Source organism: Camelina sativa, chromosome 17 (assembly GCF_030686135.1).
Source record: "Camelina sativa cultivar CO46 ecotype springtype chromosome 17, ASM3068613v1".
Classification (NCBI taxonomy): Eukaryota; Viridiplantae; Streptophyta; class Magnoliopsida; order Brassicales; family Brassicaceae; genus Camelina; species Camelina sativa.
The window spans coordinates 2,805,837-2,833,183 of NC_141896.1; the positions used below are offsets into that span (position 1 = coordinate 2,805,837).

At 34.1% G+C, this 27,347-nt stretch overlaps 4 protein-coding genes, 3 long non-coding RNA genes and 1 other non-coding gene across 9 annotated transcripts; 4 read left to right on the forward strand and 4 right to left on the reverse strand.

The window, feature by feature from the left end:
- Window positions 1-612: 612 nt before the first annotated feature.
- Window positions 613-4,699, reverse strand: LOC104754923 (leucine-rich repeat receptor-like serine/threonine-protein kinase At2g14510). Its single transcript, XM_010477214.3, has 13 exons — window positions 4,478-4,699; window positions 3,855-4,392; window positions 3,276-3,754; window positions 3,030-3,174; window positions 2,868-2,939; window positions 2,714-2,785; window positions 2,572-2,649; window positions 2,325-2,479; window positions 2,043-2,239; window positions 1,823-1,949; window positions 1,657-1,722; window positions 1,339-1,528; window positions 613-1,238 (listed from the first exon to the last, which is right to left on the reverse strand). Exons 1-13 carry the CDS (start codon window positions 4,560-4,562, stop codon window positions 833-835), a joined length of 2,610 nt encoding a protein of 869 aa, XP_010475516.2. The 5' UTR covers window positions 4,563-4,699; the 3' UTR covers window positions 613-832.
- A 2,258-nt stretch (window positions 4,700-6,957) lies between these two features.
- Window positions 6,958-7,371, forward strand: LOC147923284 (uncharacterized). The gene is made up of 3 exons (XR_015586569.1): window positions 6,958-7,069; window positions 7,179-7,235; window positions 7,340-7,371. It is a non-coding gene; the product is annotated as an uncharacterized LOC147923284 (long non-coding RNA).
- Window positions 7,372-10,713: 3,342 nt separating this feature from the next.
- Window positions 10,714-11,079, forward strand: LOC109130028 (uncharacterized). Its single transcript, XR_002036199.2, has 3 exons — window positions 10,714-10,755; window positions 10,859-10,881; window positions 11,044-11,079. It is a non-coding gene; the product is annotated as an uncharacterized LOC109130028 (long non-coding RNA).
- A 448-nt stretch (window positions 11,080-11,527) lies between these two features.
- Window positions 11,528-12,327, reverse strand: LOC104754924 (uncharacterized). The gene is made up of 3 exons (XR_762168.3): window positions 12,213-12,327; window positions 12,035-12,121; window positions 11,528-11,947 (listed from the first exon to the last, which is right to left on the reverse strand). It is a non-coding gene; the product is annotated as an uncharacterized LOC104754924 (long non-coding RNA).
- Window positions 12,328-13,036: 709 nt separating this feature from the next.
- On the reverse strand, window positions 13,037-17,236 carry LOC104754925 (leucine-rich repeat receptor-like serine/threonine-protein kinase At2g14510). Its single transcript, XM_010477215.2, has 13 exons — window positions 16,989-17,236; window positions 16,357-16,900; window positions 15,683-16,161; window positions 15,400-15,544; window positions 15,255-15,326; window positions 15,094-15,165; window positions 14,932-15,009; window positions 14,695-14,846; window positions 14,393-14,589; window positions 14,180-14,306; window positions 13,998-14,063; window positions 13,731-13,920; window positions 13,037-13,639 (listed from the first exon to the last, which is right to left on the reverse strand). Exons 1-13 carry the CDS (start codon window positions 17,068-17,070, stop codon window positions 13,231-13,233), a joined length of 2,613 nt encoding a protein of 870 aa, XP_010475517.2. The 5' UTR covers window positions 17,071-17,236; the 3' UTR covers window positions 13,037-13,230.
- Window positions 17,237-18,269: 1,033 nt separating this feature from the next.
- Window positions 18,270-22,055, forward strand: LOC104754927 (putative LRR receptor-like serine/threonine-protein kinase At1g07560). The gene is made up of 12 exons (XM_010477218.3): window positions 18,270-18,394; window positions 18,523-19,539; window positions 19,619-19,763; window positions 19,869-19,940; window positions 20,023-20,094; window positions 20,178-20,255; window positions 20,344-20,504; window positions 20,600-20,811; window positions 20,893-21,019; window positions 21,100-21,156; window positions 21,233-21,422; window positions 21,494-22,055. The coding sequence occupies exons 1-12, from the start codon at window positions 18,304-18,306 to the stop codon at window positions 21,891-21,893; spliced, it is 2,622 nt and encodes an 873-aa protein (XP_010475520.1). The 5' UTR covers window positions 18,270-18,303; the 3' UTR covers window positions 21,894-22,055.
- On the reverse strand, window positions 22,030-24,664 carry LOC104754926 (putative serine/threonine-protein kinase PBL9). 2 transcript variants are annotated; one of them, XM_010477217.3, is made up of 7 exons: window positions 24,318-24,664; window positions 23,991-24,078; window positions 23,466-23,791; window positions 23,237-23,372; window positions 23,008-23,150; window positions 22,797-22,920; window positions 22,030-22,706 (listed from the first exon to the last, which is right to left on the reverse strand). In XM_010477217.3, exons 2-7 carry the CDS (start codon window positions 24,031-24,033, stop codon window positions 22,237-22,239), a joined length of 1,242 nt encoding a protein of 413 aa, XP_010475519.1. In that variant the 5' UTR covers window positions 24,034-24,078; window positions 24,318-24,664; the 3' UTR covers window positions 22,030-22,236. The 2 variants fall into 2 exon arrangements, with proteins under 2 accessions (XP_010475519.1, XP_010475518.1); XM_010477216.3 differs by having other exon boundaries at window positions 24,189-24,413.
- Window positions 24,665-27,236: 2,572 nt separating this feature from the next.
- On the forward strand, window positions 27,237-27,309 carry TRNAA-AGC (transfer RNA alanine (anticodon AGC)). Its single transcript has one exon. It is a non-coding gene; the product is annotated as a tRNA-Ala (tRNA).
- Window positions 27,310-27,347: the final 38 nt, after the last annotated feature.

Here is a 27,347-nt window from a genome sequence, read left to right on the forward strand (position 1 = left end):
TCTTCATTCGGACACGTGCTCACTCTGTCGGATCATGCGCTTTTTTTTTACCACACACAAACTTCTACAAAAACGTTGAGTCACAAATGCCATGTAACCCTTTTTTTTTTTTCATGTCATTCTCCTTCTTTCCCTTTTTATTGTCTTTTTCAGTTTATTTTGTCTATTATTTTAGGGATCCCTTTATTTTTATAAGAAAACATCATTTTGATAACTTTGTATTCATAGAGTAAAAAAAAAAAAAACCTGATGAAAATATTCAAGTGTCAGGTTAAACAAATGTTCATAATGCTCAATAAAATATTATATTTCAGAAAAGAAAATATTTTTTTCTCTTTACTCATATTCATCCGCACCAATATCGGAATTGAGGACTGAAATTTACATTAAAAAAAAAAAGCTTAAACCAATAAAAATATCAATGAGAATTCTGGCACACCAAGGCTACATTTTTAGTAAAAAGAACTATGGTCCAACTTATCCATAACTATTTCGACCAAAAAAAACTTATCCATAACTATTGTCGGAACGGTGCAAAATATTGTTGCCTGGTCGTCTTATTTAGTCTTCTCCTAACCATATACGATATGCGCAAAATATACTCAAGCGATATACAAAAGATACTCTTCGGTCCAATAGATATTTCCGTCTTAACATTTTACATAGACAGACATAGCATCCACAAAACAATTATTATAAATTTATGAAACTAATTCAAATAGGAATAAATTCCGTAGCGTGAGACGAAGTTTTTCAACATTCCAGACTTTAATACACAACCTGTGGATCGGAGAGTATATTTTCAAATAGAAATATATAGTAGATGAAAAGATTAACGGGCTGAAGGAGTATCACTGATGAAACTTATGCTATGTCCCGTTGACTTGGTTGAATTTTCATCTTGGCTCCTTCTCTTACTTAGGTTATATATTTCCAAACACTCATTTAACTCATGAGCAACCCGAGTCATGTTCGGTCTCTCTGTAGAAGAAGGGTTAATGCATGACATTGCTAATTCAAGAGCTTTCCAAGATGAACCTGTGTCATAATCTCCATGGAGATTCGGATCCATAATACTTTGAATATCACCAGTTGCAAGCATAGACTTGGCCCATTCTACTATGTAAGACTTATCACGGGATTGTTCAATCACCGGTTGGCCAGTGATAATTTCCAGTAACACAATCCCAAAGCTATAAACATCACTCTTCTCTGTTAACCAATTCTTTTGATAATATCTGCAAGAAATGTACTTAACTAAGATGTTTGTATTTTGTTTTCACTAAAAAAGCAGACATTTATAAGACTAAAATGTGATGTGAAATATATGTAACTTACTCAGGATCAAGATATCCAAGAGTTCCAGCTACATTTGTTGATACGTGAGTGTTACTCCCCACTAGAAAAGATCTTGAAAGTCCGAAGTCGGCCAGTTTCGCTTCAAACTGTTGACCTAACAATATATTGGTACTTTTCACATCTCTATGAACCATTGGTGGCTTACATCCAATATGCAAATACTCAATTCCTAGTACATAGAAAACCTTCATATGTTAATTAACTATCATAGAAATGAATTTTAAAAGAAATATGAATATACATATAGTATGTATTGTCTTAATATAAAAGAAGAAGGAAATATAAACGATTACAAACCTAGCGCAGACTCGATAGCTATTTTAAGTCTATTCGACCAGTTCAAAATAGAGCCACCACGTTTTCCTGCCAAAAATCATCATAAGGTTTAATCTAAGGTTTAAAAGCCTTTGGCTTTGGAAAAGGTAGCTAAAGAAAAACTGTGTATTATACTCTAATGGTCTACCTGAGAGATGTTCCCTTAAATTCCCGTTTTCCATGAACTCGTAGATGAGAGCCAAGTCATTTCCTTCATCACAATATCCGATGAGGCTTACTAAATTCACGTGGTGAACTCTTAGAAGTAGTTCGACCTAACAATATTTAACGATACATAAAAGGGTATATATATCATTACCTCATGATTGTCCTAAAATTTCTTGGAAATTTGTAATGTAATTAAGTACCTCTGTTTTGAACTCCTTGTAGCCTTGAGTTGATGACTGAGAGAGAACTTTAACGGCTACTTGTTCATTGTTTAGAAAACCATGACAAACAACACCAAAGCCTCCTTTACCGAGGACAACTTGAAAGTTATTAGTCATTTCCTTGACCTCTGAATATGTATATCTTCTATTTTTCATTTCTAGTGATGGGCGCCTAACTGCAGAAAATAATTTGACATGGATTCATGAGAGTTAATACTTTTTGATATGGACTAATATATATATAAATGTTTTATTTTCTACCTTTGCAAGTTGATGGCTTTCTTTTTCTGTAAATAAATATGAGAACAACCACAAACATGATAACAGCCACAAACAAAAGAGACACAACAATCGGCACGACAGGGGATCTAGATCTTGGTTCGCGTGACCCACGTTGCTTTACATTTTCATCAACTCTAAAGAATGAAAACGTTATTGATCAATAGATATATCATAAAAAGAGAGTAAATAATAAATCCAATATTATCATCGCAAAACAGAGTCTTACGATAGCTTTAAACCATCCTTTTCCCTATCGAGAAGGGCTTGAGGAACAGAGCCACTAAGATTGTTTCCTCTTAAGTTTCTGTCGACGTGGAGAGATCATTAGAAAGTAATATAGACAACACAATGAGATTTAGATAACTTACATGACCAACAACGATTTCATCTTGGCTAGAAATTCCGGCACTTCTCCAGTCAAGTTGTTGTTAGATAAATCCCTAAAATTATTTTTTTCAAGAGATAAATGTTAAACCAATCCAACAATTTTATTTTATTTTATTCAATCATGTAAAGACGTACAACTCTCGCAGCTGACTTAGATTCTGTATGCTAGGCGGTATAACTCCAGTTAATCCACTTGAAGACAGATCTCTAGTATGCATGTGACCAGAGACATAATCACATAAAAAGATACATTAATTAACTTGATAGTAATGTTTTGTTTTAAATCAATGTTCTTACAATGCTATGATTCTTGGTGGTGTGGAGATATCAATAACGTTGCAGCTTAAACCAATCCACGAGAATTTCTTAGGAACACATGGATCTCCCTGCCAGCTGATTCTACTTAATTGATAACTAGTTTGGATGTTCTTTATGGCAATGACTAACCAAAGTACAAAAAGACCATGAATTAAAAATGTGAAAAGACATATAAAATACGTCTAATTATATTCACAAAAACTACATGGTTCGTTGGCTACATACCATCATCTGTACTCGTCTCTGATTGTGGGAAATGTATGATGCTAAAAATCTCTAAAGCATTTATTAGGGGTGGTAGAGTAGACTTGGGCGTTTTTGATAGCTGCACACGACATAAACCTCCCTCACATTTCAGCGGTACAGTGTTGAATAAAGTCTGTGCTTCAAACTTCATAGGACTATAAGTATCGAAATCAACTTTTCCATTTGCTACAATTTTGAATTCCCTAGTTTCATTGGCCTGCACTTGTTGGATATCGCCGAAGTAAAGATAACCGTACATTTCGTCATCAGAGGTTTCCAAATCCCAGATAATGGTCAATGGCTCACTGGCATTAGTCGGTATGGCGGCGGTCGAAATAACATCACGTGGGGGTGCATAGCCACGGGAAGAATCCGTAACGTTGAGGGTTGTGTTTATTTGAGTCCATTCCGGTTGTAAATATGGAAGCCAAATACGATCATACACATCTTTCGGATAACTGCCAGTATCAATAATTAACTTTTATATTAAGAAACCTAAAAAAAAAAAATTACAAGTATATGGAAGAAAGGTAGCCTTAATTATAAAATATCACATACCTTATAAACTTTTCTGAAGCGGTGAAATAGAGGTGCGCTATAGTCTTCAAGGAACCTGTTTGAGCATTATAAATATCATACCGCAAGGGTCTTAACTCTATGGATGATATCAGTGGTGTGCTTGTCCCTGTCTTAACGACACATATATCTAAACTGTTAGACCTTGTGATATGAATGATCTCCTCAGTCGCACTTAAACCAGATTTTCCAAGATCTAAAGATGTCCAAATATTGGGACCAAGATATAGGTCGAATCTTGGAGGATTATTAAGACCGTCGTAGTTGCCATATACAAACACGGTCCTGATTAGATAGTTCGTGTCTTGCTTGGTACTCAGACTATAGCAATTTCTAATTCCATCCGGAAAGTATCTCAAAACCCTGTTTGGCTTCCAGATAGCTATGTCTGAGTTATTTTGAATATGACCGGTTTTTCCTCCGCGGATGAAATTAGCATCAGATATGTATGTTAAATTGGTGACTTTTTCGTTATAAGGAGATTCGTTAGAAGGTAATCCACAATCCAAACTGATGAATCCTGGTAAGGGTAAATATCGGAAAACTTTTCATATCTATATCAGAAAAATATCAATAAAGAGTGAAAAGACTAAAAAAAAAAATACCTTGTTGATTTTGAGACTTAACAAGATGTATAATAATGGAGAAAGTGGCATAAGCAAGTAACAGACGTTTGTTGCAAATCTCCATTCTCGACTACTTTCTCAAGTTTCAACCAAACGAAAACTTAACAACAACGAAAAAGTGTACTCTCGAAACATTGTAAAGTCATACGTATCTTTTTATTTTGTGTACATATATATCTATAGATGAATATTTCTACTAGTGATCATTCTTTAAGCACTGCCAAGTAAAAAGTTGGCAATGTCAACTTATGGAAACGTCACCTGCAAATAGGAAACGATCTAATGTATTTTTCTAATACATAAATGACGTAAAAGACTATTAGTCTAAGATGGAACGAGTAATTTCTAGGAAGCTTGACTGACATGAATGTTTGAGATCAATGTGGCATTCTCAATTTCAAAAAGCCAAACGTCTGTTATAAAAAATATGCAACCATGCTATGTCGGAATATATTATATAATTATCACACTTATGCCGGTTAAATCAAGTGTTGATATTTTAATAAATATGAATTTCATATAATTTGTTGTGGAGAAACTAAAATACTAGTAATTTTTTGCAATATTTATGAATCAGGAATATCTGTAAATAATTTAATTTGATTTATGGGAAATCGTCAAGGTGCAGTAGTTTTCCGAAATATCCATTTTCTAAAACTCACACCCTTAAACTTTTTACCCATTTAATTTCCACTCTAGATGTAAATTATTTGTAACGGTAAAATTTATCACGCGCTCTAATTTTGCAATTTTGGAAAATAAGCTGATTTGGCGGACTATAGACCACGGAAACTGAGAGAATTTTAGCGAGTTATTACCACGCGTTATTTCTGCGAGTGGGGTATTATTTTACCATCTGGATCCGGCTACGTACTTGGGCCTTGGGCCATCGGCCTATATCCTTAATTTTTTTTGGTACTAATCCATAAAAGGGTTCACATGTAAAATATTCACATTACAGACTTTGAATACACACAACCTGTGGAGTACTGTATCTCTCAAAAACAAAAACAAAAATTATATTAACTAGCTGAAGGACTATCACTGATAAAAACTTATGTTATAGCAGAAAAAGGAAATTTTTTGTCAAAAAAAAAATATTAACGAAAACTGAAAAAAAAATTAAGACATAGAACCGTTGTCAAAAAAAAAAAAAAAAAAAAGAAATTGCAAAAAGGAAATTATGTTATGTCAAAATAAAAATAGGAGCGTAAGTGAAAAATCAGAAGTTTTCCTTTTTGCGGAGTCAACATTATCTTTATAAATAGTCTGACTCATCTCTTTTCTTCTTCTTCTTCACTTGAGAAATCGTGTCAAATTCTCTACAGCGTGAAACCCTAATCCCTAAGATAAGATTGATCGGAGGGAAGGATCTCGTTTCCTGACTCAGTTACGTTTTCTCAAAACCCTAACTTCTTTCTACGGTACATGATCGAGTGTACACTACAGTTACTTGCTTGTTTTTTTTCTAGGGTTTGGTTGCTAACTTGTTGTTCTGTTTTTTTTTTCTTCCAGGTTTTGGATGATGTTTTTATATCAATCAATGATGGCTTTGATGGAAACGCTTCTTCTCTGCGCAATGTTTTCACTCTTCAGGGGTTTTGTTCAGTTTCCTTTTAACACATCTTTTACTTTTTTTTTTAATATGTTTTGTACCTTACGTTTCTTTCTTCCTTGTTTTGGAAGCAAATTACTGATCTGATCATTACCTTCTTCTCCATGCTGCTACGTCTTCAGGCGTTCTCTCAGGTTCGTTGCTCTAACTGCATCTCTATTTGCTTCCGAATTTACTAATTACTTGTCTTTTTTGTTTTGTTGTTTAGATTTGTGGAGGAGGATCTTATGATTGATCGGTGATAGCTTTGACAGATCATGGTCTCTCTCATTCATATTGCTCTTCTAAGGTTTGGTTTCTATGTTTCTAATCTGAATCGTTTAAGGGATTTTAGTATGTTCATGTGATTTTTACTTCTTCGTTATGTTATTTCAGGTTTTGGATGATGCTTTTATCGTTCAGTGATTGCTTTGATGGACGCACTTCTTCTCTGTACTCTATAGGTGATCTTCATGAGTTTTGTTCTTCCTCTTTACTCGTCTTTTACTTCTTTTTGTTTTGTTTTGTACCTTATGTTTTCTTTCTTCGTTTTGTAGGTGTTTTGCAAGCGAGTTATGATCTGTGATCTAAGGATTAGTTGCACGGGATGGTTGTAGCTATGTTTTGCTTGTTTATGGCATCAATGGTGTTCATAGTTTAGTTGTTGTTGGAGTGTCCGGGAATAAGGTATCTGTCTTGCTTCTTTCTCTTCTTTTTTGTTATCCTAAATGTGGAGGTGACTGTCATGTTTGTAGATTTTTAAGTGATATGTTTCTGTATTTGTTAAGGAATTAATTGTATACTAATATCCTATTTCTGATCCTTGTTTATGAAGAGAACCGTACTCTGATTCTCAGATAGATAATGTAATGTCGACAAGGTCAATCAGTGAGAATGAAGCAAGCAGATCAGAAGAATTCAGTATCCAGTTTGATGGTTCGTGACTTCTAATCCTGATAATTTGGTGATTAGCATTGGTATGACTCCTCCTAATCTAGTCTTTATCAAATCCAGTCTCCACTCTCCTGGCATATATATTCTGTTTTTGCTTGCCCTAATCATTTACTTGGATGTAATGTTTTGCAGGAGCTACTAACAAGTAACAAGCCACAAGAGTTGGATGATGCAGTGCTTAGGAGATTGGTAAGAACACTTTTTCACCAGGATTTTCATTTTTATCATATCATTTTTAGTCACTCTGTTTATTATGTTCATGCGACTTTTACCTCTTCGCTCTGTTATCTCAGGTTTTGGATGATGCTTTTATCGACAAGTGATGGCTTTGACTGATCGTCCTCAGGCGTTTGTATGGGTTCCTTGCTCTAAACGCATCTCTATTATTTGTTTCTGAATATTCACTTTCGTTATGTTGTTTTTCTTCTAGTTATTGACTTGTCGTTTATGTTGTTTCAGGTTTTGGATGATGTTTTCTCTATCAATACCGATGGCTTTGACTGATCTTTCTCAAGCGTTCTCATGGGTTCCTTGCTCTAAACACATCTCTAATATTTGTTTCTGAATATTCACTTTGTTTCTGTGTTTTTTTTTTGTTCTAGCTACATGTTATTAACTTGTTGTTTTTCTGTTGTTATTGTTGTTTCAGGTTTTGGATGATGATTTTATCAATCAGTGATGGTTTTGACTGCTCTTCTTCAGGCGTTCTCATGGGTTCCAATTGGAATCGGGTATATAGTAACTCACAGCTACAAGCTTGCGGACCAGGTAACAAGTTAGAAAATGATGTGTGGTATCTTCAAATTATATGGATTTTCACTTACTTGTTTATTTTCTAAGGGTTTGGTTTCTAACTTATTGTTCTGTTTTTTTTTTCCAGGTTTTGGATGATGTTTATATCAATCAATGATGACTTTGATGGAAACGATTCTTCTCTGTGCAACGTCTTCACTCTTCAGGGGTTTTGTTCTGTACCTCTTAACACATCTTTTACTTCTTTTATATGTTTTTTACATTACGTTTCTTTCTTCCTCTTGCAGGTGTTTTGGAAGCACATTATTGATCTGATCATCATTACCTTCTACATGCTGCTACGTCTTCAGGCATTCTCACGGGTTCCTCCTTGCTCTAAACGCATCTCTATTAGCTTCTGAATTTTCAGTTTGGTTTGATGGTTTTCTTTCTAATTACATGTTACTTGTCGTTTTTGTTGTGTTGGTTTATGTTCATGCGATTTTTACCTCTCTTCGCTCGGTTATTTTAGATTGTGGAGGAGGATGCTTTGATGGATCTTCTTTTCTTCTCTGCGCTACATCTTCAGGTACCTTTCTTCCTCTTAGCCGATTTTTTTCTCTCCATATAAGTGAATTAACATCTCAGTCTCTCTTTCATGCAGATCGCTGAGGCAACTGGATTGCTGTGTGGGAGGCTCAAAGAGAAAACATTGTGGGAGTTTAACTTTCAGGTATAACAGTATGATTTCTGTGTTTAATTTTGAGGTTACCTCGGATCTATAAACCTTTTTGCCTATCGGTTGTTTTATTTTATATTGGCTATTGTTGATCCTCCGTTTCTCGTGTTTCCCAGATGTTCTTGCTGTGTTCACACACATTCAGATGAGAGATATTCCACAAATTCTTTCCTAGACGAGTTTGTTCTTAAACTTTTTCCTTTATAACTTGTTTTTGTTGGTACGCTTAAAACTGAAAATATCTCTCTCTCTTTGATGCAGATTGTGGAGGCACCGGGACAGATATAATGATATGCCAAATCTTTCTTCTGGTCTGTCATCTTTACAAGTTTCTTCTGTGCTACATCTTTCTATTATCTTCTTTCCCTTTGTTTTATTTTTTGTGTTCTTTATGATCAGCTAATGTTTTTCTTTGGATAAATTTTTATATTAGATTTTTTTCTGTATATAAGCTAAAGATATCTTCTCTATTTGATGCAGATCGTCGTCGGGTCGAGGCACTGGAATTGCTATGTTGAATCTTATCTTCTCATCTATCATTTGTTTAGGTAAGGTTACAACTTCTTTTTCCCCCTAATGACTTTCAGAGATTTGCTATTGTTGGTGATGTATTATTTGTTCTCATGTCTCTTATTTTGTTTTTTTTTGTTGCAGTAACTTATGCTGAATTATTGTAGCTGGACTTGATGGAGATGTGATCAGGTTTCCTTCTCCTTATCTCTGTTTTTGCCTTTCTCTGATTTTGCCTTATTTCTATGGTTTAAATGCTATCACGGCTTCTTTGTTTTCCTTGTTTCTGGCACCAATGGTGATCGTATAGGTAGGTGTTGGAATGAGTTTGATTGTTTTGGTTATTTATAGGAAAAAAGATGGCTAGCTACATGAAGTATTGGAGAATGCATGGTCACACATGCCAAATATAATATTGTATCATCAACTACACGAAGTATATGTATTGCATGACCACATGCATGAACTATATGATGTTATATGGTCAACACCATAGACATACAATCCGGTACACCGGTCGAATGATTCCGGCAAAGACCGACATTGACTCCGGCGTTGACCAACATTGACCAAAAAAAATTGTATTTTAATATTTTCTATTAAAAAACAAAATAATAAATTATTATATTAAATTATATATGGTTTTTCATGATTAGAAAACACATTCTATTCAATATCTAATTATTTCTATATCTCTAATGTATTCATTCTTATAATTAGTTACTTTTATTTTTGAAGCTAAACTAATAGTTAAATAAAATTATTAATAATTATTTTCAAGAAATATATATATATATATATATATAACATATGTAATTATTAATGATTTTATATATATAAATCTCTGATCATCATATTATTTAAAATTTTAAATACTACAAGAATCAATAAAATCAAATTCAACTATTTTCATTAGAAAATAATATGCAAAAGATTTGAGTATATGACTCTTTACTTTAAAATTTGCATGGTAAAGGGTATACAAAATTTTAGATACTCTTTGGTATAAAAAAAAATTTACATACTCCTAATAACATGTAAACCATAACAAAAAAATTAACACTATTTACTTTTAATAGATAAAATATAATGATACATAATTATTTTCAATATATAATATAAGGGCATTTGCAAAAATCCTCTTATTCTATATCCTTTTGCAAATATATCCTAAAATCAAGATAAAATCTATTAATATCTTGAAAATAATTATTAATTATTTTTATTTAACTATTATTTTAGCTTAAAAAATAAAAATTAATTAATTATAAGAATAAATACATTAGAGATACCTAAGATATTTAGATATTGAATAGAATGTTTTCTAATCATGAAAATTCATAAATAATTTAATATAGTAATTTATTATTTTGTTTTTTCATATAAAAAAATTAAAATACAATTTTTTTTGGTCAATGTTGGTCAACGCCGGAGTCAACGTTGGTCTTAGCCGGAATTATTCGACCGGTGTACCGGATTGTATGTCTATGGTGTTGACCACATAACGTCATATAGTTCATGCATGTGGTCATGCAATACATATACTTCGTGTAGTTAAGGATACAATATTATACTTGGCATGTGTGACCATGCATTCTCCAATACTACGTGTAGTTAGCCATCTTTTTTCCTTATTTATATGGTAGTGAAAAGGAGAAGTTGAGATGAAGATTTTGAAATGGCAAAATCAAGTATCTGAAAGACTGCAAGCTTTGGGTAAGCGTACAGGTAATAAATTTTGATTTTTGACCTTTTAACATATAACTATGAAGAAGCACAAGTGATATCACATTGACGGTTGTTTCTGGCATCAATGGTGTTCAGATTTTAGGTGTTGGAATGTCTGAGAATAAGGTATCTTCTTTCTCTTCTTTTTTGATCCCAAATGTGGAAGGAGATTCTGATGTTGGTTGATTTTTAAGTGATCTGTTTCTGTATTAGGATTGATTGCTTTACTGAATTTGTTAAGGCATTAATTGTATACTAAAATCCTTTTATTGATCCCTGTTTATGTAGAGAACCGTAGCATCTCCATATTCAGCTTCAGTTTCCTGCAATAGTGGATGGAAGCCCATCTGTGAAACGGGATGATGTTGGTGAGTATTGTTTGTAATGCTTGTCTTCTTGTTTCCCTTTTTTGATGCAATATGTGGAAACACACTTAATGCTTAATTATCGCAGCTGGACTTGATGGAGCTAAACCACCTTTACTGGAGATGGTTATATTGCCGGCAAAGCGAAGAGATTTGTTCATTGGACTCCGGAGACCAGCTAGAGGTAAAATTTGCAATCCTTGGTAAAATTTCTTTGACGTCAAAATGGGTGTGTGGTTTTTATGTCACTGTACTCTAAGGCTTCTTGAAATATCTTTAAAAACTCAAACAGACTAACGGATTTTGCTGTACTGATTCAGGTGGGCGGAAACGCTGTTTCAAGTTGCAATATCCAGGTAACCTTCTGTGATATTTATGAAAACTTGTTGCTCGATCTGTCGATCATGAGGTAAGATGTGTGTACGGTTATATATATATATGGTTTTTTTGCATTGAGTTCAGTATTAGTATTGTGTCATACATACGCAGGGGAGACTGAAAATTGCTGATTTTGGGTGGTCAGTTCAGTCAAGTAACAAAAGGAAAACAATGTGTGGAACCTTAGACTACTTGGCACCTGAGATGGTCGAGAATAGAGATCACGATTATGATGTTGATAACTGGACGTTAGGCATATTGTGTTACGAATTTCTCTATGGCCATCCTCCATTTGAAGCCGAGAGTCAAAAAGATACATTCAAGAGGTAAGGAGCCGACTAGACTTTTATCTTTGTTGGAAATGACAGAAGAAACTTAAACCTCAGCTCCTGATGAGGTTGTCTGTTTAATGGTATGCAGAATTCTCAAGATCGATCTGACTTTTCCTACTGCGGCAAATGTTTCAGCAGAAGCCAAAAATCTTATCAGTCAGGTACAATCCAAGCTAAATCATACCCATGTTATATGTTACAAACCTCGCCGCACAAGATATAGACGCAACAATCGCCACCAGCCAGGATCTTGGTTCGCTCGACCCGCGCCGGTTTATATTTGCATCAACACTAAAGAATGAAAACGTTATTGAAGAAATAAATTATATAAAACGAGAGTGGACAATAATCAAAGTAATATCATAGCAAAACAGAATCTTACAATAGCTTTAAACCATCAAGTTTTTCTCTTTTCAGAAGGGATTGAGGAACAGAACCTCTAAGATTATTTCCTCTTTTAAGTTTCTGTGGATGTGGAGAAATCATTAGAAACTAACACTATAACTTTGAGATAACTTCGTGACCAACAACGATTTCAGCTTGGCTAGAAAAAAAAAAAGTCTTACCAACCCTTGACGTGCTCAGACGATTAGTCCAACCCTTGACGTGCCTTATTGCATCTCCATCAGCAGTAGAACTTTATAAGTTAAATTTTAAATTCTATTAGTACTCATCTGTTTTCTTATATATCCATAGCCGGTTTGATTTGGTAAGCTGTATATTTTTTTTTTCGTACTCATCTGTTTTCTATTGTGTATTTTTTACTAGTTACTTCTCACGCGCTCTAGTTTTGCAAGTTTGTTAAATTAGCTGATTTGGCGGACTATAGACCACGGAATCTGAGAGTATTTAAGCGAGTTATTAGCACGCGATATATTTGCGAGTGGAGAAGTTTATTCACGCGCTGCAGTCTTAAATAGTTTGCTTTGGACTTCCGCTGACATTAAAGTATGCTTTGGACCTTGGGCCCATTTTGTTTTATATTCAACGGCCCATTTATAATTTAATATTTCAGTTCGTTACTTCCATTCGATCATATTCACTTCTTTTTTCTCTTAAAATTTTAATTATTTTATTTTCTTATTTTGTGTAGACAGTTTTTTTTTTTCCTTTTCTTTTTAACGATAAGATGCCATTATTATAGGAAAACGCACATGAAAACTTAAATTCCTTTTCTCCCTTAAAAAGCAAAAAAAAAATATAAAGTGAGAAGGAATTGACTAGTTAAAAGTTAAAACAGGTCTTACGTACAGATGATATTAGGAAATGTTTTCACTGTCGCGATAAAGCTTTTAACATATTCACATTACAAACTTTGAATACAAATTGTAGAATAGACTGTATTTCTTAGTTTCAAACAAAAGAATATATATATATATATATATATATAGATGGAAATATTAACGAGCTGAAGGACTATCACTGATGAAACTTACGTTATGTACCATGGACTTTGATGAATTTGCATCTTGGCTCCTTCTCTTACCTAAGTTCTCGTATATTTCCAAACATTCATTTAGTTCATGAGCAACCCTAGTCATGTTTGGTCTCTCTCTCGAGGAAGGGTTAATGCATGACATTGCTAATTCAAGTGCTTTCCAAGATGAAGCTGTGTCATATTCTCCCTGGAGTTTCGGGTCCATAATACTTTCAATATCACCATTCGCGAGCATAGACGTCGCCCATTCTGATAAGTAAGAATTTTCACGTGAGTGTTCAATCGCAGGTTGGCCACTGATTATCTCCAGTAACACAATCCCAAAGCTATAAACATCACTCTTCTCTGTTAACCAGTTCTTTTGGTAGTATCTGCAAAAAAACAAAAAGATATTACATTTTTCAATATTTAAAACGCAAGATAACAAACATTGTTGATACTACATTGTGATGTAGAACTTACTCAGGATCAAGATAACCAAGAGTTCCGGCAACATTTGTTGATACGTGAGTTTGACTTCCCACTAGAAAAGATCTGGAAAGTCCGAAGTCGGCGAGTTTAGCTTCAAGCTGTTGACCTAACAGTATATTGGTACTTTTCACATCTCTATGAACCATTGGCGGCTTACATCCAATATGCAAATATTCAATCCCTGGTACAATACGTAGAAAAACCTTCATATATGTTAACTAATTGTCATTAGAAGAACTAGCAAAATTTTCTACATACCTAGCGCAGACTCAATAGCTATCTTAAGTCTACTCGACCAGTTCAAAAAAGAGCCACCACGTTTTCCTGCCAAATTCAAAAATATGATTAGAAATCATTAGAAATTTCTAAAGCCTTTCGCTTGTAACTCAAAAACTTTTATTTTATTTTATTTTATCATATTCTAACTATATATGGTTTACCTGAGAGATGTTCCCTTAAATTCCCATTTTCCATGAACTCGTAGATGAGAGCCAAGTCATTTCCTTCATCACAATATCCGACAAGGCTTACTAAATTCACGTGGTGAACTCTTAGAAGTAACTCGACCTAACAATCAATAATATAAAAAAGGTATAATTCAGGAACACATGCATGATTGTCCGAAAATTAAGTTGAAGTTAGTTTTGTAATACCTCTGTTTTGAATTCCTTGTAGCCTTGAGTTGATGAATGTGAGATAACTTTAACGGCTACTTGTTCATTGTTTAGAAAACCACGACAAACAACACCGAAGCCTCCTTTACCCAAAACAACTTGAAAGTTATTCGTCATTTCTCTGACCTCTGAATATGTAAATCTTCTGTTTTTCATTTCAAGTGATGGGCGCATAACTGCAGATAAAAAGTTTTCAACACGTTCAAACATATTTCATACTTTTGATGGTTTTATTTTATATGATATCATATTTTGTTTATATGCGATTCCCTAGTGAGTACCTTTCCCAGTTGATGTCTTTCTCCTTCTTAAAATGAACATGGGAACTAACACCATTATGATAATGGCCACAAGAGAACAAACAGATGCGACGACAACCACCACCGGAAATTTTGAATGGCATGATACACATAGGTCTTTATTTCCTTCAAGACTAAAGCAAATAATGTTATTGGTTTATACAAAAAGAAACAGATAAATAGTGATCAAAAGAAGATCCCCATGGAAACGAATCTTACTGTAGTTGTAGTCCTCCCTTTTTTCTATTCAAAAGGGCTTGAGGAAGAGGACCTTTAAGATTGTTTCCATTTAAGTTTCTGATGAAGTAGAAAAATTATTAAGACGATATGATCTGATTTAATATAAATCTTTGTTGTGCTTTTCATAAAAAAAAAACTTACATTTTCAACAAAGAGTTCATCTTGGCTAGAAACTCAGGCACTTCTCCAGTTAAGTTGTTATTCGACAAGTCCCTATAAGTTTGATAAGACAAAAATGCAAACATAATCTTATAAATTCTGCAAAGAGAGCGTTCACTTTATCCAAATATGGAGATACTTACAATTCTTGAAGTTGGGTTAGATTTTGTATGCCATGCGGTATAACTCCACTTAATCCACTTCCAGACAAGTCTCTGTCATAGAGTGATGAGAAATGATCAGATGTATTCAGAGTTCTTTTAATAAAATTAGTTTGAGTGTTCTTACAATGTTATGATTCTTGGTGGTGTGGAAATATCAATAACACTGCAGCCTACACCAATCCACGAAAATTGTTTAGGAACACATGGATCGCCTTGCCAACTGAGTTTATTCAATCCGTACGTAGATGCGATAGTCTTAATAGCAATGACTGAAACAAAATAACAAGTTAACGAAAATACTAACATGCATGTGTGTAAGACCTATAAAACTCACAATAAATAAGAAAATAACTTAACTAAGAATCTTATCATATGTCTTACATGCATTAAAGTACACAGCCACATACCGTCACTTTGATTTGTTTCTGATTGTGGAAACTCAATGGTCGTGAAAATCTCCAAGGCATTCATCAAGGGTGGAAGAGTCGACCTTGGCGTTTCTGACAACTGCACTCGACATACCCCTCCCTCACATTTTAGTGGTACAGTGTTGGTTAGCATCCCTACTTCAAACTTCTTGGGACGATAAGGTGGGAAAATAACTTTACCATTCCCCACAATTTCGATTTCTCTTGTTTCATTGGCTCGCACTTGTTGGATATCGGCGACATATATGTAAGCATAAGTTTCATCATCAGAGCTTTCCAAATTCCAGGTAAAGATCAATGGCTCACTAGCATTAGTGGGTGTGGCTGCGGTCGCAATTACATCTTGTGGCAAGTCATAGCCACCAGACGAATCGGTTACGTTGACGGTTGTGTCTATATGCGTCCATTCTGGTTGGAAGTATGGATTCCAAACACGATCATGAACATCTTTGGGATGACTGCCAAATTAAAATTCAAGCATTTACGTTAGATCAATAGAATAAAAATGGATTGACAACACTTGTAGTCTAGTGGTTTTGTATTAGGGTACTATATTGTCGTCCAGTGTCATAGATTCAAATTTGGAAGTGTGTACATGTGTGACAGTTGTAGACGGAAAAAAAAAAAAAAAGTTCAAGTTAACATATACTTACAGTATTGTTTTGTTAGAAGTGGTGAAGTAGTAGCGCACTAAATTCTTCAAGGAACCGGTTTGTGCAGGATAAGTATTATACGGCAAAGGTCTTAGTTCAATTGCTGATATAAGTGGTGTACTTGTTCCTGTCTTGACAACGCATATGTCCAACATGTTAGATCTTGTGACGTGAATAATCTCCTCAACGACAGCACCAAAGCCTGTTCTTCTCAGATCTAGGGACTTCCAAATATTAGGACCAAGATAGAGGTCGAATCTCGGGAAGATATTAAGACCATCATAGTTTCCATATACAAAAACTGTCCTGATGAGGTAATTTGTATCTTGAGTGACATTCAAACTGTAGCAGTTTCGCGTTCCGTCAGGGAAGTATCTCAAAACCGTATATGGTTTTGCGATAAAGTCTGTCTCAGAGACTTTTTTGATGGTACCAGTCTTTCCTCCGTGGACAAAACCAGCATCAGAGGTGTAAGTGATATTGGTGACTGGTTCGACATAAGGAGACTCATTGGAAGGTAATCCACAATCTATACTGATGAATCCTGGTAAAACCAAAAGAGATACATATCGGAAAGATATTGATTTTTAAAAAAAGATCAAGTTCTATATCAAAGAGAGAAGTAAAAGTACCTTGTTGATCCTGAGACTGAACTTGGTGTATGATGGAGAAAGTGGCAAAAGAGAGAAACAGAAACTTCATGCAAGTCTCCATGAATTGGCGACTGGTTATCAGTTCTCAACCAAATCAACAAACTACCAAAGCCTTGAAGGCATCATGAAGTCATTTATTTATGTATGTATGTGTGTATCTGTTTCATACTGTAGTAACCCCTTTGATTAGCTGGTAAAGTCAACTTAATGCATACGCCTATCAGCAAAAAAAAAAATCTAGCTAGCTATATAAACGCAACAGTGCTGGCAGTCATTAAAGCAAAGAAAGAAAAAAATATGGAATACAATATCAATATGGATGGCGACATGATTTTGCTGTCGCGTTCTGATTTTAATTAATACAATGTGAACCAAATCATTCTTCATAACAATAAAAGCCGGGTCAATCGCAATAAAATAACATAAGTTACGTAAACGAATTAATACTAATGATTTTTTAATGAATATGAAACATACTATAATTTAATTTCCTTTTCCACAACTGATTGTCATAGAGGCTCACTTTAGTCAACAGTGAACAGATGACAGAGGAGCCAGTCCCCTGCGGACAACCATTGGCCTAGAGGCTTCCTATGAATTAACTTAGCCATTGACTATTAATTAAAGACCATCAGTTCCGGATTCTATCCTAATTACATCAGCCAACAATTATATAATGTATAAAATTTAGTGAGTTAAACCTGTTTCAGTTTTCCCTACTATTTAATTTAGGTTTTAATACTCGCGTGTAAAACACGTGTCTTACTGTAGTCTCACACAATTCGACGTCAAAAATTTACTCAATTTTGATGTAAATTTGAGCTGATCTTGGTAAAATGAAAACAAAGCACTTTCCCCAACATTGTTCGTACTTCGCAAGAACGTTCTCGTGCTCCAGCCCTGCATGTATGTTAATTTGCTGCTTTTTAAAAATATTTTCGTCTTAGAAACTTCGATATCTATTTTAAGATATGTTTTTCGTGTTGAATATGTCATGTGTACCAAATCATTCGTAGAGGGTATAATGGAATATCCAAACTTATAAAAATCCCTAAAGAATTTTTTTATACTTCCACTTGGAAAAAAGTCTTACCATCATATACATTCATATATCATTGTACTTCATAAATTATTTCGACTTTTTCCCACCAGCAATATAAGTGAAACTTAATTATTTATATAATTATTCAACCGTTTTCTATAAACAGTCCAGAAGGTTTGATGTGTCATCATGTTTAGATTATAAGTATTTTGGTAGTTTGTGATCCTTGCTTTTCTTGGACAGAGTAAGAAAATGAAAAATCTCCGTGGACTTTTATCGGTCTTCCTAATTATTATGTCTTTTGGCATTCCTGATTTTGCTCAAGCACAAGATCAACAACAAGGTACAGCTTTTTCTTCTTCTATATAATTTCTAAACAATTTTTCCCTTTAAATCAAGACATTAATTTAGTTTTCCAAACATAAACACTTCTCCATTATTTCCTTCATTTTTTTTCTTGTCTTACCAAAGGATTCATCAATTTGGATTGTGGATTACAAGCCAATGAGTCTCCTTACACAGAACCAATGACAAAGTTAACATTCAGATCAGATGCTGATTTCATCAAAAGCGGAAAAAGTGGTAAGATTCAAAATGTACCAGGGATGGAATATATAAAGCCATACACAGTTTTAAGATATTTTCCGGATGGAGTAAGGAACTGCTATACTCTTAGCGTCCTACAAGGCACAAACTACCTGATCGTAGCCATGTTTACCTACGGAAACTACGATAATCTTAATACACAACCAAAGTTCGACCTTTATCTTGGTCCAAATATATGGACCACGGTCGATTTGCAAAGAAATATAAACGGTACAAGGGAGGAAATCATTCACGTACCAAGGTCAACTTCTTTACAAGTTTGTCTTGTTAAGACTGGAATAACTACGCCGCTAATATCAGCTTTAGAGCTACGACCATTGCGAAATGATACTTATATTCCTCAGTTTGGTTCCTTGAAGAACTTGTTCCGCGTTTATTTGACCGATTCCAAAGACGTTATTAGGTACCCAGTAGATGTCCATGATCGTCTTTGGACTCCATTCTTCATGCCGGGATGGAAACTGTTGAGAACAAGTCTCTCAATCAACACTTCTGACAACGACTATAACTTACCAGAAGATGTAGTTGCAACGGCAGCCACACCTGCAAATGTGAGTTCACCATTGACTATTTCATGGAATTTGGAAACACCTAACGACTTAGTTTATGCATACCTTCACGTTGCTGAGATCCAGTCCTTAAGGGACAATGATACCAGGGAGTTCAACATCAGCGTCGGTCAGGAGGTTAGTTACGGACCTGTTAGCTCTGATGAGTTGCTAGTATATACACTGTTCAACACATCACCTGTGAAATGCAAAGGAGGGACTTGCCATTTGCAACTGATAAGAACTTCAAAGTCAACTCTCCCTCCCCTCCTTAATGCTATTGAGGCTTTTACAACAGTTGAGTTGCCGCAGTCCGAAACTAATGCAAATGACGGTATGTGATCAGCTAAGTGTGAGTATAGACTTTTCTATATACATATATACTTATTTTAAGTGTTCTGTTTCTATTTTAGTCATTGCTATCAAGAGCATAGAAACAAGCTATCAATTAAGTAAGATTAGTTGGCAAGGAGATCCATGTGTTCCTCAACAATTCTTGTGGGATGGTCTTACCTGCGAGTACACCAATATGTCTACACCACCAAGAATCCATTCCTTGTACGTGTCATGATCATTCATTAGATTTTATATAAAAAAAGAATGTTAAGCTCTCTGTTTCTGAATATCTTACACTTTAAATGTCTGTTATGATCTTATCACCAGAGACTTGTCCTCAAGTGAACTAACTGGAATTATAGTTCCTGCGATCCAAAATCTTACGGAGCTTCAAAGATTGTAAGTAGGTCGTTTCTATATGAATACTCTGTTTATCAAGGCAGAGCATATAATAAATTGTATCATTTTTTGCAAATGGTAGGGACGTTTCAAATAATAATCTAACAGGTGGAGTACCTGAATTTCTAGCCGAAATGAAATCATTGTTAGTCATGTAAGTTACTCGTTCAGCTATATGAACACATTACCAATTTTTTGTCCTAGTATGTTGATGTTTTGTCTTTTGAACCTTGACAGAAACTTAAGCGGAAACGACCTTAGTGGTTCAGTCCCTCAAGCTCTACTCGATAAAGTGAAAAAGGGGTTGAAATTGAAGTAAGATCTTCTCAACTATCTTTTTCATTAAATAGTTGATGGTGTTTAGGTCTTCACTAACACTTAGTTAGCTTGTTTACTACACTAGCATTGAAGGAAATCCAAACCTCTGTTCTTCCGGTTCATGCAACAAAAAGAAAGATAGCATCATGTTACCAGTTGTTGCATCACTTGCTTCTTTGGCTGCTATAATAGCAATGATCGCTCTTCTTTTTGTTTGTCTTAAAAGACACCCATCACGTGGAAAAGGTAACTGTAACAAAGTCATCAAACCAGATACATTAGTGTATGCATACATAGTTAAATTTCTCAGAGACATGATTATTTTATGTGTACGGTTTTAGGTCTATCATCAAGCCAACAACAATCAATAGTAACAAAAAAGAGAAGATATACATACGCCGAAGTTCTTGCGATGACAAATAACTTTGTAAGAGTTTTGGGTAAAGGAGGATTTGGGATGGTCTACCATGGTTATATAAATGGTACAGAAGAAGTAGCGGTCAAGCTACTCTCTCCATCATCAGCTCAAGGCTATAAAGAGTTCAAAACAGAGGTTTTCTTTGGCACCACCATTATCAATTCATATCCATTTTGTAAAGTTAAGTTCATGTATATCTTGTAAATATTTGGATAGGTAGAACTTCTTCTAAGGGTGTACCACACAAATCTGGTAAGTCTTGTTGGATACTGTGATGAAAAAGATCACTTGGCCCTCATCTACCAGTACATGGCCAATGGCGATTTGAAACAACATCTGTCAGGTAACATATTCATATATCATGCATTGTGTTGATAACAACCTAAGATTATTTGTTATTCATTACTATGTTAATACATGCAGGCAGCTCCATAATTAGCTGGGTTGATAGACTAAACATAGCAGTTGATGCGGCACTAGGTTCGTTTGTTATTATATATCACCCGCTTAACCAATTTTCTAATGATTAGTTATCAACAATGAATATTGGAGACAGGATTGGAATACTTACATATTGGCTGCAAACCGCTGATAGTTCATAGAGATGTAAAAAGTTCTAACATACTACTGGACGATCAATTACAAGCCAAGCTTGCAGACTTTGGGCTATCAAGATCTTTTCCGGTTGGAGATGAAAGTCATGTGTCTACACGTGTTGCCGGAACATTTGGATACCTTGATCATGAGTAAGTGTCTTTTGACTTTTTTTTTATGGAAACCATATTCACAAAAGAATCATAATCATCTCGTCCTGCAGATATTACCAAACAAATAGGTTGTCTGAGAAGAGTGATGTCTACGCTTTTGGCGTTGTATTATTAGAAATCATCACAAACAAACCAGTGATCGATCAAACCCGCGACATGCCTCACATTGCAGAATGGGCGAAATTTATGCTCACTAGAGGAGACATTAGCAATATTGTGGATCCTAAACTTCAAGGGGTTTATGACTCTGGTTCTGCATGGAAAGCTCTCGAATTAGCAATGACATGCGTGAAATCTTCTTCCCTAGAAAGACCCAACATGTCTCATGTAGTTCATGAATTAAAGGAGTGTGTGATATCTGAAAACAAGAGGACAAGAGACATAGACACAGTGAGATCCATCGACACTAACTTAAGCTTCAGTACTGATATGAACCCTAAGGCACGTTAATCTCCACTCTACACTTTGCAGCATTCGTTTTCTCTGCTGATTGTGGCGCCACTGCATTTTTTCTTTTCGAGAACTATGTTTATGCAGATATTGTGTACAGCCTGATGTCTTGAGCATATTTGATAACAAGTAGATATGAAAGCTAACTTATCCTTATGTTAATGCTCCCGTTACAAAGATCAAAATTACATGTTTGTCGTCCTGTAATGAGAGATGAACTGAATTCTTACATTAACAGAGACAAAACTGTACATCCAGATTCCAAAGGACATGATATAGGAACTTCATTGTCCTGCAAATGTTTTGATCAAAAAACACAGACCCAAGACTTGTTTATACTTCTTCAGACATACAGTGGCGAGGCTGATGGACGAGGATAAGCAACAACTGTACTGCCAACAGCGGTCTGCCTAGCAAAACCCGCATTCGCTTTTTTGCTGGCAACACTGTCACTTCTCCTACGCATTCTTCTCTCTGTTCTATCCATATTTCCCCCTATAGCAGCATTTACAGACTGAATGTGTTCGAGGCAAGAAACAACCTCGGTCATGTTTGGTCTCAGCTTAGTCTCTGTGGTGAGACATCTCAGACACAGAGTAGCCACTTTACATGCTTCTTCCATAGAATACTGGTCCTGAAGACGATTATCAATGACTCGGAATACCTTTCTTTTGTTTACAAGGTATGGTTTAGCCCACTCCACAAGGTTCCTCTCTCCAGAAGGACGATTCTTGTCCACAGCTCGACGACCAGACAAAAGCTCCAGAAGTACAACCCCAAAGCTATAGACATCACTCTTTGTTGTTAGATGACCTAAGTAGTAAAATTTGCAAAGTCATCAGTCATAAGAAGAAGCTAATTCCAGAAAACAAAGATTTGACCAAAAAGAAAGTTGACACTTACCGGTTGCAAGGTATTCAGGAGCTGCATATCCGTGTGTACCTATAACCCGTGTAGAGACATGACTTTTATCACCTATTGGCCCATCCTTGGCCAAACCAAAATCAGAAAGCTTTGCGTTGTACTCCTGCGTAAATCATGTACCATCATAAAGCTCAAAACTAAGCAGTTCTGTCATGGCAATCATATCAAAAATGAGTAAAGTGTAAAATACCGAGTCAAGAAGGATATTAGAAGTCTTGAAATCACGGTATATCACTCTTGTTTCAGAAGAGTGAAGAAAAGCAAGGCCCTTTGCAGCACCAAGAGCAACTTTCAACCGGAGTTTCCAAGATAATGGTTGGAAGTACAAACCCCCTGCAAACCCAAGAAAAAAACAAACACTAAATAACTCATAAACATCATAAAATTTTGACAGCAGCCTGGGAGGAAGGAGGACATACTCCTGAAAAGATGATTCTCCAAGCTACCCCGAGGCATGAACTCATAAACAAGAAGACGGTGTTCATCCTCTAAGCAATAACCAATCAGCTTCACAAGATGACGGTGAGAAAACTGGCCAAGGTAATTCACTTCAGCCTACAAAATCATCAAAAAAAGATCACAATCATCAAGCATTACAACAACACACAAGAACCAAAATTGGCATATTCAAGCTTTTTTTTAATTTACCAGCCACTCCTGATGACCTTGCCAACCATCTTGATTAAGCTTTTTGACAGCAATAACCAAACCAGTGCCTGGTTTTGTGGCAGTAAGAGACTTCTCATCAATCCATCCTTTGAAAACACAACCGAATCCACCTTCACCAAGCACACTGTCTGGTCTGAAATTCCTGGTAGCGGATCTAAGCTCAGCAAAGCTGAAACTCTTGAGGTTTGGAGACTGTAAGATCTCACCCTCAGTTCGAGGGGTTGGTCTTACAGACACAGACGAAGCCTTACTCCCAAGACTTCCAGTATCTTTGCCATCAGAACTCGCATACTTCGAACTCGTCCCTAAAACCCACCAAACCAAACAAAAAAAAAAGCATTAGTTTCGTACTTTCATTAGATTAAAACCAATCGAATTTGCCAAAACACACCAAAAACCCTAACCTCCATGAAAAAAAAATCAAAACTTTAAGGTGATGAAATAACAAAATCTACGAACTTTGCCTTAACAAAGGAAGAGAAAAGAGAAGTGTATGTGTAGTACCTGGGCTCTCAGCTTTGACCTGAGCACTCAAGCACATCCCCATGATTGAGAAAGAGAACCAAATTGGACACGCTTGTGCAATCTCTCACTATATAAAGATAAGAAAAAGGTAGAAACTTTTAATCAAATTGGAAGTTGGAAAGTAGAGGCAGACATAAATCAAATTGTGAAAAGAAAAAAATTTGCCAACTTTTATACCTATCCATATATGTAAATGCATTACTTTTAAAGCCTATGAGCAAAGTTCATCAAATCTCTTTTTGCCAATTTCAGTAAACCTAACAACTAAAACAATTGAAGAAGAAGAAAGACAAAATCTTTACTCACCCTTTTCTTTTCTTTTTTGTTTTGAGTTCTCTCAGCCAAGAGATAGAGAAAGTGAAAAAGAAAACAGAGTAAGAGAAGCGTTGCAGTTGGGGTGGTAGCAAGCATTAATGGCGGATCGGTCCCGCCTTTATCAGTTTTCGAGCCTTTTTGTATCTCTTACTCTCGGAAATCCAAATTTCTCCCGCTTTTTTTAATTACTATCGATTTGTTTTACTAAATACTAGGAGGTGTTGTTGTTGTTATTGCTCTCAATCGTTTTCGTTTTGGCCTTTTGGTACTAGAAACAAATAAGAGAAGATATATCATCAAGTCAGAAAATATTAGCCCTTCTTCACACAGCGTGTTCTATCGCTCTCAGCGTGTTCTTAAAATTAATATAAGTAAAATATTATGAAAAGGATATAAAAATATCTCAATTAAATAAAATGTTAATAAAAATAAAAAATATATAACTTATTAACAAAATCATATAAAAACAAAATATTATTTTTATGTTAATATTATTACCATAATAATTTACATCACAATCTTTCAATAGTTATTATAATTGATTATAAAACGAAGTATAGTATCATTGAATTATTTCCAACTCATTAAAAGAATTTTATTCCCAATAAATATAGATTTTTATATATCTATAAACAAATATAAAACAAATTAGAAATATCATGATGTGTGATTACTTATATATATATATATATATATATATCTAAGTATATAAACTAATTAATCTCAACATTTAGTGTGATTTTCATTAAAAATAGAAATATTGATGACCAAATAGAAATATATATTCTAATTATATATTAATCTATGTACTATTAAAAAGGAATGAGATAATAACCCTTAACATTAGAAATAAACTTACTACCCAAAAAGAATCATCATATATTTAAAATGAGTGATTATTAGATTATGCAAAATTGTTATAGTTAAACAATTAACCATAAATATAAATTTGATTTTTAAAGCACACAAAAAAAATTATATTGTCATAAATTGTAACATTTTATAAATATTGTTTTTACCATGTTCACATATTTCACGAGTGAAATGTATTTTTACATAAATACATGATTTTAGAATTTCATTAATTTTTCATAATGGTTTTTTGGTAATAATCTGTCATATTAACAAACTGACTAACTCAAAAGGTTTAAATAGCCTAATCAAAAATATTAAACCAATAAATTAGATTATCTTCAGAAAATTTAGTTTGAATCCGATTGTTACTAACAAGTAATAAAAAATATTTGAATTAAACTACCGAGTAATTTAGTATATGTTGTTATGGTTACATAAAAAACATGCAAAATTGTTATAATTACAAAATAAAACATAAGAGATATGAATTTGATTTTAAACCACACAAAAAACATGTTGCAATAAATAGTAATATTTTATCAATAATTTCTCTATCATAAAACCTTTTATACATTTAAAGATTTCACGGTGAAACATATTTTTTACACGAAAAAACGTATATTTGAATAAATAATTAAAAAAATAGTTACATATTATATTGGACACAAATAAATATTGGTTCTAGAATAATAATTTTATTTATTACTTCCTCTGTTTCATAAAGATTAAAGAGTGTCATTTTGACATAATGCACACAAATTAAGAAAATTATCTAAATTTCTATTTTACCCTTTATAAATATATTAAAAAAAATTTCTTTCTAATAAATTAGCTCAAATTATAGGGATAAAAAGAAAATTTAATCTTTAAAACTGTATTGAAAACATAAAATGACACTCTTTTTGTAACAAAAAAGATGTGTCAAAATGACATTCTTTGAGAAATAGAGGAAGTATAATTTTATTTAAATTAATTTATTTCACACCTAGCCGTAATAGTATTTGTAGTACTTCTCGATGTATACAAAATACCAAATTCTTATTTAGACGATCTATTAGGTTCTGAATTTGATTTTATGTAAGTATATGTTACAAAAAGGGTCATTTAAATAATATTTTTTCTTGATAATTTGGAATGAGACAATGCCCGTGACCGTGAGGCTTTCCAATACCAGCATATTTCCAGCTAACCCTACGTACGTCCTTCACACCTTTTTTTTGTCAGATTTTTTTTTTTTTTTTGTGTAATGGTATTGGACCATTGGTAATATTTATAGATGGTTGTTTGTTCCCCTTGCTTAATAAGCAGTATAAACCTTAACGTGGTGTTAAATATGAATAAAATACAAACTAAATCCAAGAATGATCCTGTAATTATATAGTCCACAATAAATTAAGTCTCCTTTGATAGGAATTAGAATATTAAATCCAGAGAGAAGACCGACAAAGATTGTCAGCAATGGCTTCTTTTATTTTTTTGTGTGCTTCTTTTATTCTCTTAACCCAATCTTGATTACAGTACTAAAGTTTCAATTCGTTTTAAATGCAATTCATTTAAAACTTTAATACAGTACTAAAGTTTTAATGCATTAAAGCTATTTATTTTTCAGATGCTAGTCCAATGAAATTTTACAAGGTCCACACACTAACATGCCCCCATTGCTGATTTATCGCTTTTTATTTATTTTTGTTTTGACTTTTGACCATATTTCTCTTTTTTTTTGATTAAGAGCTGATTTGGTAGAGACCAACAATATTATACAAGTATTAATTTTATAAGAAGCCATTATTCTTCTTTGTAACTATCTATCTAGTATCTACTACTTTTTATGTCTTTAGAAACATTAAGAAGTATGGAATACATCCTTTGCCTTTTTTTTTTTTCTTAATTAAGCTGTTGAATATTTGACGATTAAGATTTTGGTTGGTTACATCATATTCTACTAAAAAAACTACGATTGTGGTTGATGATAGATAAGGTAATAACCTCACTAGCCTTGACTCTTGAATTACGTAAACATAATAAATATGATGGCTCTAATACATAAAACAAATTGGGGATGTAGCTCAGATGGTAGAGCGCTCGCTTAGCATGCGAGAGGTACGGGGATCGATACCCCGCATCTCCATCTTTAATGTCATTTTTGTTTTTTTAAGTATAAAACCT